General features: G+C 36.3%; 1 protein-coding gene across 1 annotated transcript; it reads right to left on the reverse strand.

Moving 5' to 3' along the window:
• Positions 1–8,056: 8,056 nt before the first annotated feature.
• Positions 8,057–17,027, reverse strand: LOC129347836 (uncharacterized). The gene is made up of 2 exons (XM_055006273.1): positions 15,817–17,027; positions 8,057–13,158 (listed from the first exon to the last, which is right to left on the reverse strand). Exons 1-2 carry the CDS (start codon positions 16,984–16,986, stop codon positions 13,147–13,149), a joined length of 1,182 nt encoding a protein of 393 aa, XP_054862248.1. The 5' UTR covers positions 16,987–17,027; the 3' UTR covers positions 8,057–13,146.
• Between the last annotated feature and the right edge of the window lie 1,440 nt (positions 17,028–18,467).

Consider the following 18,467-nt stretch of genomic DNA (forward strand, 5'->3'; position numbering starts at 1 on the left):
TTATCGCTTTGAATCATAGTTTTCTATCTTACAGCCAGAAGAATACAGCTGAGAACATGTTCATTAAACACAGCATCCAGTTGGAATTAGAGTCTGATCCACTTGTATGCTGATCATTTGGTAGTGATATTGTTTATCCTGTTAACATTCACACAGTCTGCAGTTTTTGCAGCTTTCCCTCTTTCAGCTGCAGCGGCTGTATTACTGTCAGTCTGTCTTAGGAGTTTATCATCTTTGTGTTTCTGTAATATCATCATTTGCTCTTCATTTGTAAAATGGGACACTTTGGCTCCAGTATTGGAACGGTCCTGATAATACTGGGACTAAATATGTCGTCTACATGGATCATCTGGTTTTACAATGACGCAGCAGCAAACATCACAACAAAAAGTCACTCAGAGAAAATCTTCAAGTAATTCACTTTAAAACCAGCAGCATCTGTTGAAGCCTCAAATTAAAACTTGAAGCTATGAAAGTCTGTAATCATTATTTTATATCAACTCCAACATGAGGGAATGCAGAGACAACACAGAATAAACCTACTTTAGTTTGTATTTGGTTGAATAAACCACCAGAAATGACTCAGCAGTTGTGTCTCTCTGATTATTGTCACATTTGATGCTTTCAAACTATCTGCCAGTTCGTTCATTCACTGATTCACTGGAGCTCAATGGGAGTCCAAAGCAATGTTCCCTGTAATTTTTCCTGAGTCTGAGCAAACACACAAACTCCCTGAGCGTCCCTTGGACCACTGTGAGCAACATCAGACGTGTGCACTGTGGTCACACCAGCATCACATCCATTCAAGTTACATGGTTCATTAAAAGAATCAAATTACAGCATTTACATTTCTGTTAAAACACTTTGTCAACAGGAGCCAGTTGAAGGCTGCAGTGATTTTAGTGACACTACAATGTATAAGAGTGAAGTTATTGAATATTTGTCTCTCTTTACTGTTGCAGCGGTTTTGCAAATTGCAGACGGACCCTGTTCACTCCATAGACACCAATGTTATTCCTGTAGCTTGAAAGACAGCTACTTTTGATAAAACTGGGCTTGTAGCACATTGTCTGCCTTGCAACAATGGGAAAGAGGCACCGTTTATGTTTTGACAACCTATATCTAATGAGTTATTGATGCTGGAAGCCCGAATCTGTGAATATCTTTCCAACTTTACTGAACTTGGGGCCACTACCACCTAAGGAGTGATATATTTAATTTTGAAAAAAGCATTTAGCCATACTTAAAGCTTTAAGTGCTTTATTAACACGGAACTAAAAATATGTATTGTTTTATTATCACAGGTTCTGTCTGAAAAGAGGTGGCATCATTTTAAACATGATTATAAGCATCCTCTGGTAAATTAACAACCAGATACTGATGTCTCTCACCATATGGACTTCAGGAGATGACTGGGGGATGATAAACTGTGACCTACTGGTTGGGTTCTCTCTGTTCTCATGTTTCTTACATGTTTGTCCCCTGACAGCCAGGTCCTAATGTTTTTTGAGCAACACACCATACTATGACGTTTTTACAATGATGGTTCTACTATGAAACCAGTTTGACATGTTCAGGTGTTCTTTGTGTGAAAACTCAGAGATTTCAGGTATCAGAAGGTGGTTTTCAACTTTCTTTGTTAACTTTCTGCTTCAACTTTAAACTAAATTTCCTTCACTAACCCCGCCCTCTGGACTTCCAGGAAGCTGTGCTCCTATTGGCTGTCCAGGTGGCTGCTTGGTTTTATCAGGAACACCTGAGCAGCTCAGTGTCTTCCTGCTTTGTTTAGCTGCAGACAAACATTTCCTCTGTTTCTCTTCACCAGTGAACCGGGTTTGGCTCCAGTGCTTCAGTTTGTTCTTTAGGCGTTGGCTTGCAGCTTCCAGCAGTAAAATCGTCTTTAATGTGTTTCTTGGTGTGTTTTAGGGCTTTGTACTGGATAGTTGTCTTGGTAAATGAGGTTCTTTAGCCACAGTTAGCACATGGTGCTAATGTGTGCAGTGATTAGTGGATTTGGTTCAGCTGAGTTGTGTCCAGAAGGTAAGAGTTCCTGTCCTGATTCTCTGTTCTCAGAGGTTCTCTGGTAGGCTGCAGGAGACTTTAGCATTTGGGTTGTGCTAGTTTGGTTTTTGTACGGTTTCATTTGGACGACTATCTTGAGGCTCCTCCATGTGGTTTAGTGAGGTTTTCTGGAACAGTTCTACAAAGCAACCTGCAGCAGAAGAGACTTTGAGAGTTTTTAGGAAGTTCTGGAGAGCAGACTTTAGAGCAGCAGAAACATTTGTCAGCAGTTTGAGCAGGAGAAGGTGAGCTTCAGAGTAGAAATCAGACAGAAACCTTCTTGACCCATATGGTGAGGTCCTGTACCAAGAGTTTGAGCAGGTTGTGAAGAGTCTGTAGTTCTTTGGTCTGAAAGCACAAGAAGAGTCGACTCATTAAAGGAGAAAACAGGAGATATTGTTGGTTCTTCTGTCACTCTGCAGTTTCCTTAGACTGAATATCAAGTTTATATTTTAAATGATTTCCCATGTGAGCCCAAGAAGACTTCAATAAACTCCCTCCATCCCCTGGACACAACATATTTTATTACCATGTTAAATGTTTTTTTTTTTTTTTTTTTATTTATTTAATGTTTTTGAGTTTTAATCATAGTTTTTCTCTTTCCTTGTTTAGTTTTGTCATCTGTGTAAAAGGTGCTAAACAAATAAAGTTGAATTGATAAACTGAATAATTGACTAACTCATGATTGTGACAACAGAAGTATTTTCATTGTGATTTAAGGGTTTATTTCATTTTTAAGGTTGGGGTTAAAATCTTGACAGAAAAAGAAGATTAAAGAAATAAACTACATAACAAAAAGCAATTAAATCAAAGGGAAAAAACTAATACAATAAAACTTTTAAAAAGTTTTATTATTAAAAAAATTTAAGAAATGTAAGATGTAATTTTGTAATTAACATTTAATATTTTAATTAAATGTTTTGTCTTTTTAAAGGTTTAATAATCTAATTAAATGTTTTGCATTTTTTAAAATTTTTAATATTCTTCTTGTTTAATTGTATTTTTAAATGTTTAATTATGGACAATATATTATCTTTAATTTTTAATATTTGTATTTTAAAAATTTTGTTTAATTTCATAATGACATGTATTGTATCTTGTTGAATTATCTAATTCAATATTTTGTCTGTTAAATAGAGTTAAACATTAAATACAATTAAATTATATATACATATACCACCTTTTAATGTTTAGTTTTCTTTTTAAATGCTTCATTGTATTTTCTGTTAAATTCCTATTTAAAGTTTTATTGTCTTCAAGATGTAATTTTCTAATTAAACATTTAATTTTTTAATTAAATGTTTTGTCTTTTTAAAGGTTTAATAATCCAATTAAATGTTTTGCATTTTTTAAAATGTTTAAGATTCTTCTTGTTTAATTGTATTTTTTAAATGTTTAATGATGGAAAATATTTTATCTGTACTTTTGAATATTTGTATTTTAAAAATTGTGTTTAATTTCATAATGACATGTATTGTACCTTGTTGAATTATCTCATTCGATATTTTGTCTGTTTAATATAATTTAATGTAATTTAATGTTTAACTCTATTAAACAGACAAAATATCGAATGAGATAATTCAACAAGGTACAATACATGTCATTATGAAATTAAACACAATTTTTAAAATACAAATATTCAAAAGTACAGATAAAATATTTTCCATCATTAAACATTTAAAAAATACAATTAAACAAGAAGAATCTTAAACATTTTAAAAAATGCAAAACATTTAATTGGATTATTAAACCTTTAAAAAGACAAAACATAGGTCCTTGTATAGCTCAGTGGGTTAAGCGGGTGATCCATGTACAAGGGCTGGTTCCTGACGCAGCGTCCTGGGTTCAATTCCCACTTGTGGCTTTTTGCTGCATGTTGTTCCCCCGTTTCCTGTCTGTCTCTCACTACGCCTATCCAATAAAAAGCTGAATAAGGCCAAAAAAAAAAAAAAAAGACAAAACATTTAATTAAAAAATTAAATGTTTAATTAGACAATTACATCTTAAAGACAATAAAACTTCTGATAGGAATTATACAGAAAATACAAGGAAGCATTTAAAAAGAAAATTAAACATTAAAAGGTGGTAAAACATTTAAAAAGAAAAATCTTGAAGATTTAATCAAAACATTAAATATTGGGAAAGAAAAAGAAACTCAAACAAGCCGATAAAACATTTGAAAAAACAAACATTAAAAAGACAAAACATTTGGAAATCAAATCAGACATTAGAAAAGAATAAAAGGTGAGAAAAGAGCAAAACTAAACGTTTAAGAAGAATCAAACTAAAGACAAAACATTTCAAAAGACACCAGTTAGACTTTAGAAGATCAAATTAAACAGAAGAGACAATAAAACGATCAAAAAGAGCAAAAACAGATAAAGGTCTTCAAGCGTTTTCTAGTCTGAAACGAAAACATCAAGTTGTTTCTTCAAACATTTCCTCTTTCTATGTTCTTGGTTTGATTGTGGATAGATTTACTAAGAACTCATTTCAGAAAACTGCTTTCCAGATAAAGTCTACTAGAAGTTGAAGGCATTTATCAAACTAATGTTACCTTCTGATCTCCACAAACTTTACTGTTCAGTGAAGAGAATCAAAGTTTGTTGAGGATTTCTAAAAAACCCACAGGTGAAGGTCTGAGAAGAACTCAGATGGATGGTCTAAATGTGAAATCAAGACTCATGGTCACAAGTTTAAAGGCTTCTGTTAACCAGAAAGTTCAAACTAACAGAGAAGTACTGAGAAACTTTTAAAACTTCAGTCCTCAGACTGTCTGAAGGTTCAAACTAACAGAGAACTACTCAAGAACTTTTAAGATTTCAGTCCTCAGACTGTCTGAAGGTTCAAACTAACAGAGAACTACTCAGGAACTTAGAAGATATCAGTCCTTGGACTGACTGTTTTGTGTTCAGACTCCAGAGCGCAGATACCTTTGATATCGGTGTTCTGACGTACAGCTGTTGCTAATAGTTCGATAAAGATTGCAAACAATAAGGGAGAGAGTGGGCATCCCTGTCTCGTTCCCCTTTGCAGACTGAAGCTTTGTGAAGTGATCCCATTAGTGGTGACTGTAGCCTTGGGTGAGTTGTACAGAGCTGATACCCACTGAATAAATGATTCTCCGAAGCCAAATTTGTGGAGCACAGCGAAGAGAAAGGACCAATTAACTTTGTCAAAGGCTTTTTCTGCGTCCAGTGACATAACAATAGCTTCTTTGTTGTGGCGTTGCATCAAAGAGATTAGATTTAGAAGTCTTCTGATATTGTTGGTGGAGTGTCGGCCATTTATAAATCCTGTTTGATCGCTGTGAATTATTGACGGGATGATTTTCTCCAGCCTAGAGGCGAGAGCTTTTGAGATAATTTTGATGTCGGTGTTGATTAGTGACAGAGGTCGATAGCTAGAGGGAAGCGCAGGATCTGGTTCCAATAATGATTTAATTGCAGCTGTATTCATGTGCGAACTTATATAACCATTATTTTTAATCTCTGTCACTGTCCTGAAGAAAAGGGGTGCTAACATTGACCAGAAATGTTTAAGAAATTCAGCAGGGAAACCATCAGGACCAGGTGCCTTGCCTGCTGGCATACTGTCTAATGCACATTGTAATTCTTTGATAGTCAATGGAGCATCTAATATGTCTCTGTAATCTGACGTTTAGCTTGGGCATGTTTAGATTGTCGAGAAAATTATGAATATCTTCTTTGTTTGGGTTAACTGTTGCTGAGTATAAACTCCGGTAATAATTATAGAAGGTCTGGTTAAGGAAATCTCATATTGCTCAGTAACACCATCCAGTGATCCATGTTGAGTAGTATGATGGTACAGTAGTTCTGTTTTGAACCTCTTCAGAGATCCCATAGCGCCCTCTGGTGCTAAACTGTGTTTGGTTTTCAAAGTAGCATTGGGAAAAAAACACATCTAATAATATTCTAACTAGTACTTCTAATCAGAGTCATAGTTTTTTTTATCTGCTTCAAGTTCACAGTTGTAAGATCTCTTTGTACCTGTTCTGTATTTGCAGCACAGAGGTGTTTCTGACTGGAAGAACGCTGTGTACAGCAGCTGTGTGACTGGTGGAGCCATCGGGTTTTCAGGTATGTAACCTGCTCTATTTGCTTTGATGGTTCAAACTGAAGGACACGTGTTTCTGTTGTCCTCACATCTCTTGTGTTTCTGTTTTGCAGCTGGACTGAAGGCTGGAGTCCTGGGATGTGGAGGCTTTGCTGCTTTTTCTGCAGCAATTGAATATTATTTACAGTGAACCACTAAGAAGGGATTCTGTGGACAAGAACTTATTTGCTGCACATGTGGACAAAAGAATGAAGAGTCACGGTGTGAGAAAGTAACTTCTGTGAATATTGACCTGCACATGGAGGATTGCTGTGAAAACATACATGTTAAGTGACACCACAGTGGACTGTCTGTATTTTACAGTGTACTTTAGTTGGAGCAGAACAAAGCAGCCTCTTGTGGAGAATCTCCAGAAACAGAGCAGAGTGGGTCCATTTCTATATCAGAGATACATTAATGATGGGAAAATGTGAAGTGAAATCACCTTCTGAGTCAGGACCATGTCAACTTAGACTGAGATAAACAGTTCTGGTTGCAGAGCACTGCTGTGACGTGTCAGTGTTATTTATATTAAAGATGTTTTTTTAACTTGTTCGTTCAGAACTCTTTTTGATATAGTTAACAGAAGTCTATAACCAGAGAATCTGGCTTCATTTTCATTTCACTCAATGTAAATCTCATCTGAATCTGCAGCTGCTCTCACCCTTAAAGCTTCATTGTTTCCTTGTTGAGCCGTCAGACCTGCCACTCCTCTGTTGTGATGCTTTCAGATTTTTCAGTGTTACACGTCTCACCTCTGAAGCATTTAGCCGCTAACAAGAACTAAGAGAGAGAATGTCCATTTCCAGGTCTTTAAGTAGCCTCGATTCAAGGATCCAACAAGAGTCGGTTGACAAAGGTCTTCTTCTTCAGGTATTCTTTGGCCCAAGGTTTCCTCTTCAGGTCTTCCTTCTCCAAAGTTTCCTCTTCAGGTCTTTGTTCTCCAAAGTTTCCTCTTCAGGTCTTTGCTTTCCAAAAGTTTTGTCTTCAAGTTTTTGCTTTCCGCAGCTGATCTTCGAACAGGTCGATCCGAGTCCAAGAGCAGGTGAAAAAGTTGTTTTCTGACATTTCAGAATGTTTCAGCCTTTATATAGGCTCCCTGGATGCTTCAAAAAATGCCACATGTATGTTATTGTGGTGCACCATGGAGACGATGGGATTCCTCAGTGCAGAAGTTCTCTGTCCCATATATTCTGATCACCTGCCTGAATAAAGACTAGAAGTCACTGTTGTCATGAACTTCTTCCAGTTGACTTCACATTTATTCACATGTTCTGTTGCATTTTGACAAAGGTGATGCTAAATCAATAAATTTGTCTTAGATAGATAGATTTTTGTGTTTTTCAAGATAGATAGATAGATAGATAGATAGATAGATATAGATAGATAGATATCTTGTATCATTTCATGAATCAGAAAATCATAAAGGTGAATTTGCTTTTTATTGCTTTTTACAGGTGTACAAAATTCTAGGAATTGGGATAGTTAATATTCAATTTGTTTAATACACTCTAAGAAATTTCCCTGTAAATTCACAGTAAAGAGCTGGCAGCAAAAGTTGCCAGCAGGATGCTGTTATTCTACAGTAAACCTACCGTATCCTACAGCAACAGTTTATTACTGTAAAAAATATTACAGTATTATGATGTTCAGAGTTTATGCTTACAGTATATTACTGTCAGTATTTTGGTGCCATTATACTGTTATTTTACTGTTTGTACTGTAATCTTCATAAACAGTTTATTACTGTAAAATTGATATCAGAGCATGTGATGATATGAAGTGATAACATTGCTGAAAACTAATGATTTAAAAATGTCACATCTCAAAATGAAAGCCCCGGGAAATAGCATAGCATAGAAATGGCTCAGACAAGAGATGACTTTTCAACATTCAGCTTTTATTAAAACCAATTCTGTATCAAACATATTTCAAAAACTGACTTATTTAACCCATTAAATTTTAGTAACATACAATCATTTCCTCATGGTGAATAGGTTCCCATTGTGCATGTTCTAGTTCAGGTACACTGAGTTTGGATTTCCATTTTTCCTGAACTGTAACGAAAGATATCTATATATCATTTAAATTATTTAATTATTTATTTAATTATATAAAACATAACTGAGAGAAGGAACTTAATATGCAGATTACAAATGATTGATTTAATATGTGGAAGATTCATCCACTAGTTCGTGGATATGGAGAGAGTTCTCCTGGAAAAATTTGGCACGCTTCTTTATTACGCCAAAGATTAAAAATAAACTGTTAAACTGACATCAAAAATGTTGGAGAGAATGTGGAGAACTTAATGTAGATGTTTTTTGGAAATGTCAGGAAATAACCGTGTTTTGGGAAAGTGTATGTGAAGAGCGACAACAAATAATGGGTTATAAGATCCCTTTGAGCTGCAGTGTGCTTTATCTTTGTAATTTCTCTGAAGACAGTGTGATGGGAAATGACAGACATTGAATCAAAATACTGTTAGTGGCATGTAAAAAAGCCATAACAAGAAACTGGGGGAAAACACCAACAAAAGATCAATGGTTGAAAATAACTGAGGAAATCTACATAATGGAAAAACTAACTCACAAACTGAGACTACAGGAAGCACAAATGGACCAAAAGTGGACTAAGTGGACTGAATACAGGACTCCAAATGGGAACGTTGGAAGAGAGCAAGGGGAAAATTATGATTAATAGGACTGAAGGATGATGTAGATGCTCTGTTACTACCCAGGCATTGTTCAACTGTTTTATTTGCTCATTTGTTTTTCTTGGTTTGTGTAATTATATAAAAATGAATATAAACTTGGGTGGAAAAAAACAATCAGAAATAATTTACAAATTTTCAGCTTCTGATTTTCTCAAACTACTCACGTGAAACTTAGAGTTCCATCAGAAAAAATAAATCAGATTTTGTAATATTTGTTCAAAAGTAATTTATTCTGCATGTCTCATTTAAGAATTTGGCAAAAAAAAAATAAAAAATTTGTTTGAACTAAAATAATTCTGTAAAAAACTACATATTCTGGGATCCTTGTTGACTCAGTCATGTGATAAAAATTCAGCAACTATTTGTCTGAATCACTGTGTGTGTTTTACACCAAACAAATAGGAGGAAAAAGAAGACAAGTAGGGAAACAAATTGAAAATGTAAGCAGTAAAACATCTCTATCATGTAGAATCACTACTGTTTTTCTAGTATTTAAACACCTGTGGGCACTTGGAAAAATATTGTCCATGTTGAGTTTTTCAGGAGTTTTTCAGGAGGACCAAAGACAGACAGAGCAACCAAAAAAAGACTGAAGAGGTGATCGAGGAGAGAGAAGAACCACAGGAGCAGGAGAAGAAGGCAAAGAAGAAGAAGAAGAGCTTCTGGAGTTGGTTCAAGAGCAACAGGAAGGTGGAGGAGGCTGCTGGTAGCTCAGCTTAGCCTCCTCCTCCTCCTCCATCTCCTCACCCCTTCTGCCTCCTTCCTCCTCACCTCTCCAACATCTCTCACCTTCATCCTCTATTCCTTCTTGTCTTTTCCCCATCCCCCCTACTCCCCTACCACTACTACCTATCCACTTATTATTTCTTGATAATTGGTATTGTCTATCGGCTAATTAGTTCATAAGGCATTAACCGTAGTGGGCAAAATAAAAAAGATTAAGAAAACAGAGAAGAAAGTGTCCCGTGACACTCAGACATCACAGCTAATATTAGTATTGTATAGTATTCAGTGAAACTAATCCTTTATTAGGAAGAGGCCTCGCTGTAAATGGCAGGTTACTGTCCGCAAATAGCTTCTCATGATGTTCGTTCAACAAATCGGTGATTGAGTTTCTCAATGAACCAAAAAAAAAAAAAAAAAAAAAAAAGAAAAACAGATATGTTGTCGACATCAGCTCTAAAAAACCCACATTGGTTAATGACTATTTCTATCCATCCCCACTACCCCCTATTCCTCCTTTCCTTTTCTTTCCTTTCCTTTAATTTCATTTCATTTCATTTCATTTCCTGTCCTTTCCTTTCCTGTCCTGTCCTTTCCTTCCTTTCTTACCCCCCTCTAAAAAAACAAAACAAAAAAAACAAACAAAAAAAAACAACATATAATATTTCTGCATGTGTGTGTATCAGATCTGAAGACTTCACGTCTCATTTCAGAGTTTTCAGGTTTCTGAAGATTCTGAAAATGAACTGAATTTGATTTATTTTCAGGTGATGCTGCTTCTAAATATTCCAAGGACTATTTTCAGAGGAGACTATCTTAAATCATCAAGTTTTAAATATTTTGAAGAGGAATTTTTGAGAGTTCATTGTTTTTATGAGTCTTCACAGATAATCTGACTTTTTACTTTTCGCATTGTTGGATTTATTTTGGAATGTTCTATGCTGTGATTAGTCCTGCTGTTTTATTCTGTTCAATATGATGATTGTTCTGTACTTTTATAATATCCTGTGCAATATTATTCTGTGTACATATACGAGGAGGACATGTGCTCATCGGTATTTTTCTGTTTAAATAAAATTTGTGCAATATAGATAACAACTTGTGCAATATTAATACTTATGTCAACATTTTCATTTGTGAAAGAATCTGTGCAATAACATTGGCATGTGCAATAACGTTATTCTTATTATCAGTACTTAAGTATATCTTGTATTATTTTGGTTATTTCGGTATTTTTGTACTATTTTTTCAAAATGTTTGCACTATCTTTGCTGTTGGAACAATGCAAACATATTCACTGCTGGATTAATAGAGGCCTATTTTGTCTTATCTTCTGAGACATTTATTCCAAATATTTCCACTGAATCCTGAGAGTCGAAGTGAGTCAGGAAGCATTTATAAAGATATGACCCTTCCGTGTCAAAGTGAAGACAGATTTTAACAAAATACTGTCAAGAGATAAACAATATAAAAGGTGAAATTAGTGAGTGCATCAGTATTTACCCCACTGAAACCAGGGTTCAGTCGATGCATCTTTGGCTCAATGGAAAGTTCTTTTTCTTTATATTCTTGTCAAAAAAAGAAGGAAAAGCCAAATCAAGGTGTTCCACATTAAAATAGAGAAATAAAATCAACACTGTACTTCCTCAAAGTCCGAGAGACTCACACATCCAGTTTGAAAGTAATCAGATGAACAGATAATTGAAAAACACAAGAAAGATTCTAGAACTCTGCTGTAGAACTCATCCATAATCAGTGTGTGTGTGTGTGTGTGTGTGTGTGTGTGTGTGTGTGTGTGTGTGTGTGTGTGTGTGTGTGTGTGTGTGTGTGTGTGTGTGTGTGTGTGTGTGTGTGTGTGTGTGTGTGTAGCTGAGAAAGAACATTTTTTAAAATTAACCAACCAATAAACACGATGCTCTGGTGTTAATGCCCTTAAAAATTGGTTTTACCTCAAGCTGAGACGATCTTTAATGAGGCTGGACACACACACATACACACACACACACACACACACACACACACACACACACACTAGGAACAGCTGGTGTGAAAACAAAAGAACGTATGATTGAGTATTTAAAGGAATACAGCAGGTTTACAAGAACTTAGTGTATATCTAAAGCAATTCTTTTGGGTTCTTCTATCTCAAACTATGGGGAACCTTAGAATAGCATTGCTTTAAACAACTAAATAAGGAAAGGATGGTTTCCTTTCCTTATTTAGTTGTCGGTTTACAAGTAATGTTAGCGTAAGCAACGACAAAAGGAACATAATCCAACTATATCAGGAATCTTCTGCTTGACCATCTTGGATTAGCCTGAAACTCTTTTTTTAAATAAACTATTGATATTTAAAATAGTATCTAGAATTTTTTAATTTTATATACACTACCAGTCAAAATTTTGGACACAGCTTCTCATTCAAAGGTTTATATTTAATTATTTTACACATTGTAGATTAACACGGAAGACATCAAAATTATAAAAGAATACATATGGAATTGTGTTGTTAATAAAAAAGTGTTAGTCTTCAGTATTAATCTACAATGTAGAAAATAATACAAATAAATAAAAAGCACTGAATGAGAAGGTGTGTTAAACTTTTGACTGCTAGTGTACTTTATAAGATATACACTTTTTAAAATTGCCCATTTCATTTTCTTTTTTTTTTTGCACATTGAAACATAAGGCTATATTTGGATGACAAACACTCATTTTAACTATTAAAGATAAAAGCCTGAAATTTTTACTGTTATTTCTAATCATGCCTTTAACATAGAATCTGCAATATTGGACTAATATATCAAATAGTCTGTGATTATAGGTGAGGAGAAATATGAAAAAAATTCGAGGTGTCATGAGTAAGTTCCATCTTGGAGCACTTAGGACCAAAAACATTGATAATGCAGAAGTCAACAAATGATATTTCCTGAGCCATATGTAGTTCCATGTCACAGTAACATGAAACAAAACATATATAATATGTTGTCAATATTAAATTCTAAGTTACAAAAAATAATAGAAAGTTGTTTTTGTTTAATTTGGTAAGTATGTAACATAATGAGCTGAAATGTTACAAATGTCTTTATAAATACCTACATTTTAAGCTGTAAACATTTTAGGCAAATCAGAGGTTGTCGAGCAGAAATTGTTGGAAACATTTGATGGTTTGAGATGGAGTTACCCTTTAATTGTCATGCTCCTTGTTTGCTGATTTCCAGTCTTCATGCTAAGCTTCTAGCTTCATATTCACATACAAAAGATCTCTACATCTACTTCCTCTCAAGCCAGTCATTTACTATGTTCACATTCTTTAGCTGCTAGTGTATGAATGATTAGAGATTGTCAGTATTGTGGAGCAAACATCATTGTGTGTGTGTGTGTATATAAGGTGGTGAGGATGGGCGTATACCTGCAGTGAGTGTCCGGTTGGGTTCATACAGAAGCGGAAGGTTTCGTTAAAGGAACGACACACTCTGGTCTTCTTCTTGATTATCCTCTTCTGGGCGGCAACATTCACCACATAGAGCTTCACGTAAAGATCTGAGGACACAGATACACATCCATGTATAGCCAGTATTGTATTGCAATGAATATTTCATTTGTTTGAGTGTGATTTTGGCACAGTACACAGGGAAAGTCTGGAAGTAGCTCATCTGCAGGGAAAGCCTTTCCTTCTATAACCATTGGTGTCAGCATGCAGTTTTCTGCATAGCAGATTGTTCATTGCTATTTTTTATCCTTTTATATTGATTATGTATTGTTACTGTCACTGCTAATTTCATAGAACATCAATAACTTTTTATTAGTAAATAAAAACATGCTGGTTTTCAATTTTGTGAAAGCAGTTTAGTTTGAGAAGCATACAAATGGACATCTGCTGCTCCATTAGAGTGAGTGGGGGGTTTTTTGTTGTTTTTTTTGAGTAAATGAGAATAATTTTGTAAAGCGCTATGTAGAACCTAAGTAGAGTTAAAAAGGCACTTTATGAATGCAGGTCATTAAATATGAATTTGAAAATCACTACATTAAGCAATGCATGTATATTTCCATACTTACAATACATACTTTTGCCCCCTCTGTCAGTATGCTCATAAAGTAATATGAAACCCCTCACACAGGAACTGATACATTTATCATAAATGCAAAACACAAATTTGCAATGGCACTAAAAACTACATTTTCATCTATAGTAAAAGGTGCGTTTAAGTCGGTAACATGCAGAAAAGAAACATTCAACCATCCCAACTCTTCGAAAAGCAGCAGATGCACACAGCCAACATAATAATAAAGTGTTAATGCTATGAGTCACTGCAGAACAACCATATATTGTCTATGGAAATAAAAGCTCCGTGTGCAGGTCCCATCTGGAAGCAAATGCTGAAATCACTCAAAGACACAAGAGAAGATATTCGTGATGTGGATGAGAATTTGTGGCCCAACAGACAGGAATGTCAGACTGCACTGGAATTCCTACAGCACTGCATGGACAGTTTGCCTTCGGGAGATTGTCCTATGTTCACATTTCTACTTTTGCTTGTTTGTTTTTTCTTTGTGCTATGCAGCGCTGTTTTCCTTTCTGTATCTCAATGACGTGGTCTGTCAACAGATTATGATACGAACAGTAAAAGCGTAAATGTAAATCTTGTCCAGTCTCTTGCAATTAATCTGCCGCATACACTAAGGTGTAACGTACAATTTACAATAACTGTCATCAAAACTTTAGCCATAGTTTACATCAGAACATCCCTCCAGAGAACACTGTTAGAATGACATGACTCAACAATCTGACTGTCTGATCCACGCAATAACACAAGGGCTTATCATTCTGATGTTATACACTGTATAATGACAATAAAGCACACTCTATTCTATTCTATTCTATTCTCATTGACACAGATGTTTACTTTTGAGAGATGAACGAAGGATTTTGAGCAAGAGACTGGCTTTTGCAGATAATCCATGGTGTTGTTCTATTTGTACGAATTGTTTTGAGAAATGCACTGTTCTGCAAATGTCCAGGATGATTCGAGAAATGTACCAAAGCGACTGAGAAAAACTGTAACTACCAGATTTTTCACTCCACAAATTTGCTGTGCAGGAACTCCTCACATCCTCTCCACAAACTGTCTGAACTGCTGCCATCAGGCAGGTGTTTCAGGAGCATCGGAGGAAGAACCACCAGACTGATGAACAGCTTCATACAACAGGCGACGGTCACATTAATAAACTGCTGATCTGCTCTTTGGATACTGGAGAAACACTGCTTCATGTGATATTGATGACAATAAAGACTCATTTGATTTGATTTTATTATGATTTAATTTAGTTTATTTAGTATTACGATTTGATTTAGTTTAGATGATTAGGGTCCGAGCACCGAATGGTGCGAAGACCCTATTGGAATGCAAGGAATTATTTATTATTTTTAGTATTAGGATTTAGTTTATTTTTTTTAGTTTATTTTTGTGCTCTTAGTTTTTGTTCTTTTTATAATTGTTTTAAAAAAAATACAGAAAGATATTTTTAAAATTAATACTAATCATATGAATAACATTACTACTGTTGTTATTCTTACTATTACTAACTACTGTTACTATAAACCATTATTTTAACTAAACCCCTGATTATTCCCTTATCTGTGTTTCAGATAGAAACAATGAACCAGTCTTCAGTGGTTCATTTGTTTCGTCTGAAAGGTCTGGTCAAGGCTTTGCCCAGAGAGCAGAAGAAGCGGCAGATCGCTGGACGCTTCTTCTGCAGGTTATTTTTTATGGACGCAGCCATGCAGGCGGAGACCTGCGGAGCCTTTAGCTCCAGCAGAACCAGGACGTTCGACATTCCGCCAAACCACTTCAATAGATCCTTGGAGATGCTTTTGAGCAGCTCGTCAGATCTGTCCACCATCATGTTGATGTCTTTCTCCCGCAGCCGCGACCAAACATCTTCTGCCAGCCACCTGAAGTGGACCTTCAGCTCTGCATAGGAGCAGGGCATCTTAGCTTTCAGGAAAAGCCTGGCGACAATCTGATATACGGTCACAGCCACGTAGATTTTTCTCTCATCCTCCGGTGTTTCCACGACCGTCTCCGGTGTTTCCACGACCGTCTCCGGTATCAGCTCCGGACACGGAGGAAACAGCTCCTCGCTGGTGAAAGAAGAAGTCAGCGGAGACAAGCCGTCCATCAGAGCACACAGCACCTGTCTGGTGTACGGCACCATCAGGGTGGTCATCCACCAGCGGACCAGCGTCAGGAACACAACCACTCGGTACTGGATGTCCGAGTAGCGACGGTCTCTGTTGCGCAGCTGCGCAGGGATCACCATCTCCGTGGACCTCTCGTAAAGCATGTCTGTCAGAGCCTGCGTGAAATGCAGCGTCTGATTTTCGGGAATGTTAAGGAAACAAATCTCCTTTGTCTCCTCGTGGACCTCTAGCAGAGATTCCACGGCTTCGACGAGGACGTCCGTCGCCTCCTTGCTGTACCTCTTCAGGTCTCTGTGGACCTTCTTCTCGAAGCGCCCCCACGTGCGGAACATCAGCGCCTTCGCAAACATTTTCGCAAGGAAGGTTTTCACCTTCCCTACGATTCCTTTTGGGGCGACTTCCTCGGCGTCCTGTTCCACACACGGAGGATTCAGCTGCGCTTCCAGGACTGAGGAGAGGTGCGAGGAGATCTTGTCCGTCTCCTCGCTGATGTGCCTCTCTATCTCATAACTATATGAGATCAGGCTGGTCTGGGTGAGCGACTCCGTCATTTCATCCACCGTCTTCTGGATGATATTGTGGACCACCTTCTCGATGGTCGTATCCAGGCTGTCGGTGGATTTCAGAGAGATGAGGTCCGACTTCAGACTCCTCAAAGCCTCTAAATCTTTTGGGCTTTGTCCGCTTCCAGCAGCAGAGCTGTGGATCATTTTGATGGCTTCATCAACCATACTGCTGACCCGCTGTGGAGGCGTCAGTCTGGGGCTAGAATCTTCACTGGAGGATGAAGATCTGAGGTTGTCGATCACCTCTTCAACCAGCAGTTCCTTCAGGTTATCTGTCAGGTCACTGCTGATCGGATCTTCTAAAGCCTCCGCGAAGCTGCGAGGAAGAGCGTCAGCTACGGCAGCCGACACGTCTTCCTCACACATCTGCGTCTGTGTCCTCCCTAAATGTTCCAGGGTTGACTGGACACAGATGTGAATAATGTCCAACAGCATTTCTGCTAGCAGGACTTTAGTGGGGTGGTCCGGGTTCCCTTCGACCAGCAAGTGCATCTGCTGTGATCCGATTCCTTCAAAGAAGGAGCAGATCCGTGCAGTGAGGGTTTCAATGGTGATCATTTGGGTGTGTGATTCCGGTGAGTTTCTCTGTAAGGCCATTCTTCTCGATTCTCCTCACTGTTGTTTCTCTGTCGAACAAAATGAAGTGAAGCTAGATTGTCTGACTCCTGTTTATACCTTACCAACCGTGACGTCAAACGTGTCGTCATACCGTTTGAAGGAACGGCTTTGTGACGTCACAACACGACTGTTGCTTGAAACACACACTGTGAATTTCATCAACAGTCAGTGTGTTGATTATAAAACATCATAACACTAAATCTTTTTTTAAAAGTATGATTTTAGTAGTTATTATCTTTAATGTAATCAAACATTTAAAATTTGTAAAATAACAACAATTTCATTGTGGAAATATAGTTTTAAAAAGTGCAATTTAATGGCCAAATGTTGTAAAAGAATAAAGCATCATTTGAAAAAGTTAAATTTTTTGTGGTGGGCGTCAAATACCTGTTTACGATAAACATATTTTATGATTCTGCACATTTTTATGTGTAATTTAACTGTAGAATTACACTTTATAGTCATTTACCATTTTCTAATCACTAATATGCAATGTAATAAACAGTGAACATTTAAAATTAACAGTAAATTCAAGTATGTATAAAAATTTTATTAAAACTGTTTAAAAAGTATATTTTCCAGTGCTCCTAAGATATAAAGTATTGTATAATTTGTGCAAACCATTTACATTAATTTCTGTTTATTAGTTCATAAAGATAGAATGTGCCTGAACCAACTTCAAAATAAATGCAAATATATCTGAGCTATAGCCACAGTAATATTTTTTTTTAATCACCAGTGTCTTTTAGTGATGCTGAGATATTTAATATAATTATTTATAATCCAGCATAATATGTCACATTTCACGTATGAGACGTCCTGGAAAACATTCAAAACAGGTTGTTCATGTTCTCTTTTCTGTCAGTCTGTAAACTTTGTATTTGCACCATTTTTCTGCATTTGTGTTTTTAGTTGTTTTTTTTGTTTTTTTTTTGGATCTCTGCTTCTGTGATTCTTCAGATATTTGCAGTGAAATTTTCTCCCAGACTTGGTGCTCAGCAAGAACTTGGAGAGCTGCACAAATGAAGTCTTTTATTTCTTTTTGTGCAGAGTGAAGTTAAAATATGACAGCTTTTCCTCCTTTTACAATCATTTTTTCTTGTGTCTATGGTGAAGTACGACTGTAACTAAAGGCTCGTGGGGTGGTTTCTACTAGAAATGAAAAAGAAACTTTATTAATTAACCCTTGTGTCATCCTGCGGGTCAAAATTGACCTGTTTTAAAACTTGAAAATGTGAAAAAAATGTATTTTCACAGTGAAACGTCTGATGTCCACATTTTCAACATTTTTGGGAAATCTTTGAACATTTTTTGGTGGAAAAAATGTTAAAAATGTTTCTTAAGAACATTCACAAAAAAAAATCAACCAAAATCCAACGAATTTCGCTGGATTTTGGTTGATTTTTTTGTGAATATTCTTAAAGAAAATGTTAGAAGTTTTACTGATATATATGTAATCA

Source organism: Amphiprion ocellaris, chromosome 21 (assembly GCF_022539595.1).
Source record: "Amphiprion ocellaris isolate individual 3 ecotype Okinawa chromosome 21, ASM2253959v1, whole genome shotgun sequence".
Classification (NCBI taxonomy): domain Eukaryota; kingdom Metazoa; phylum Chordata; class Actinopteri; family Pomacentridae; genus Amphiprion; species Amphiprion ocellaris.

Coding starts and splice junctions, on each gene's coding strand:
- LOC129347836 (XM_055006273.1), bottom strand. CDS start 16,986: ATGGCCTTACAGAGAAACTCACCGGAATCACACACCCAAATGATCACC.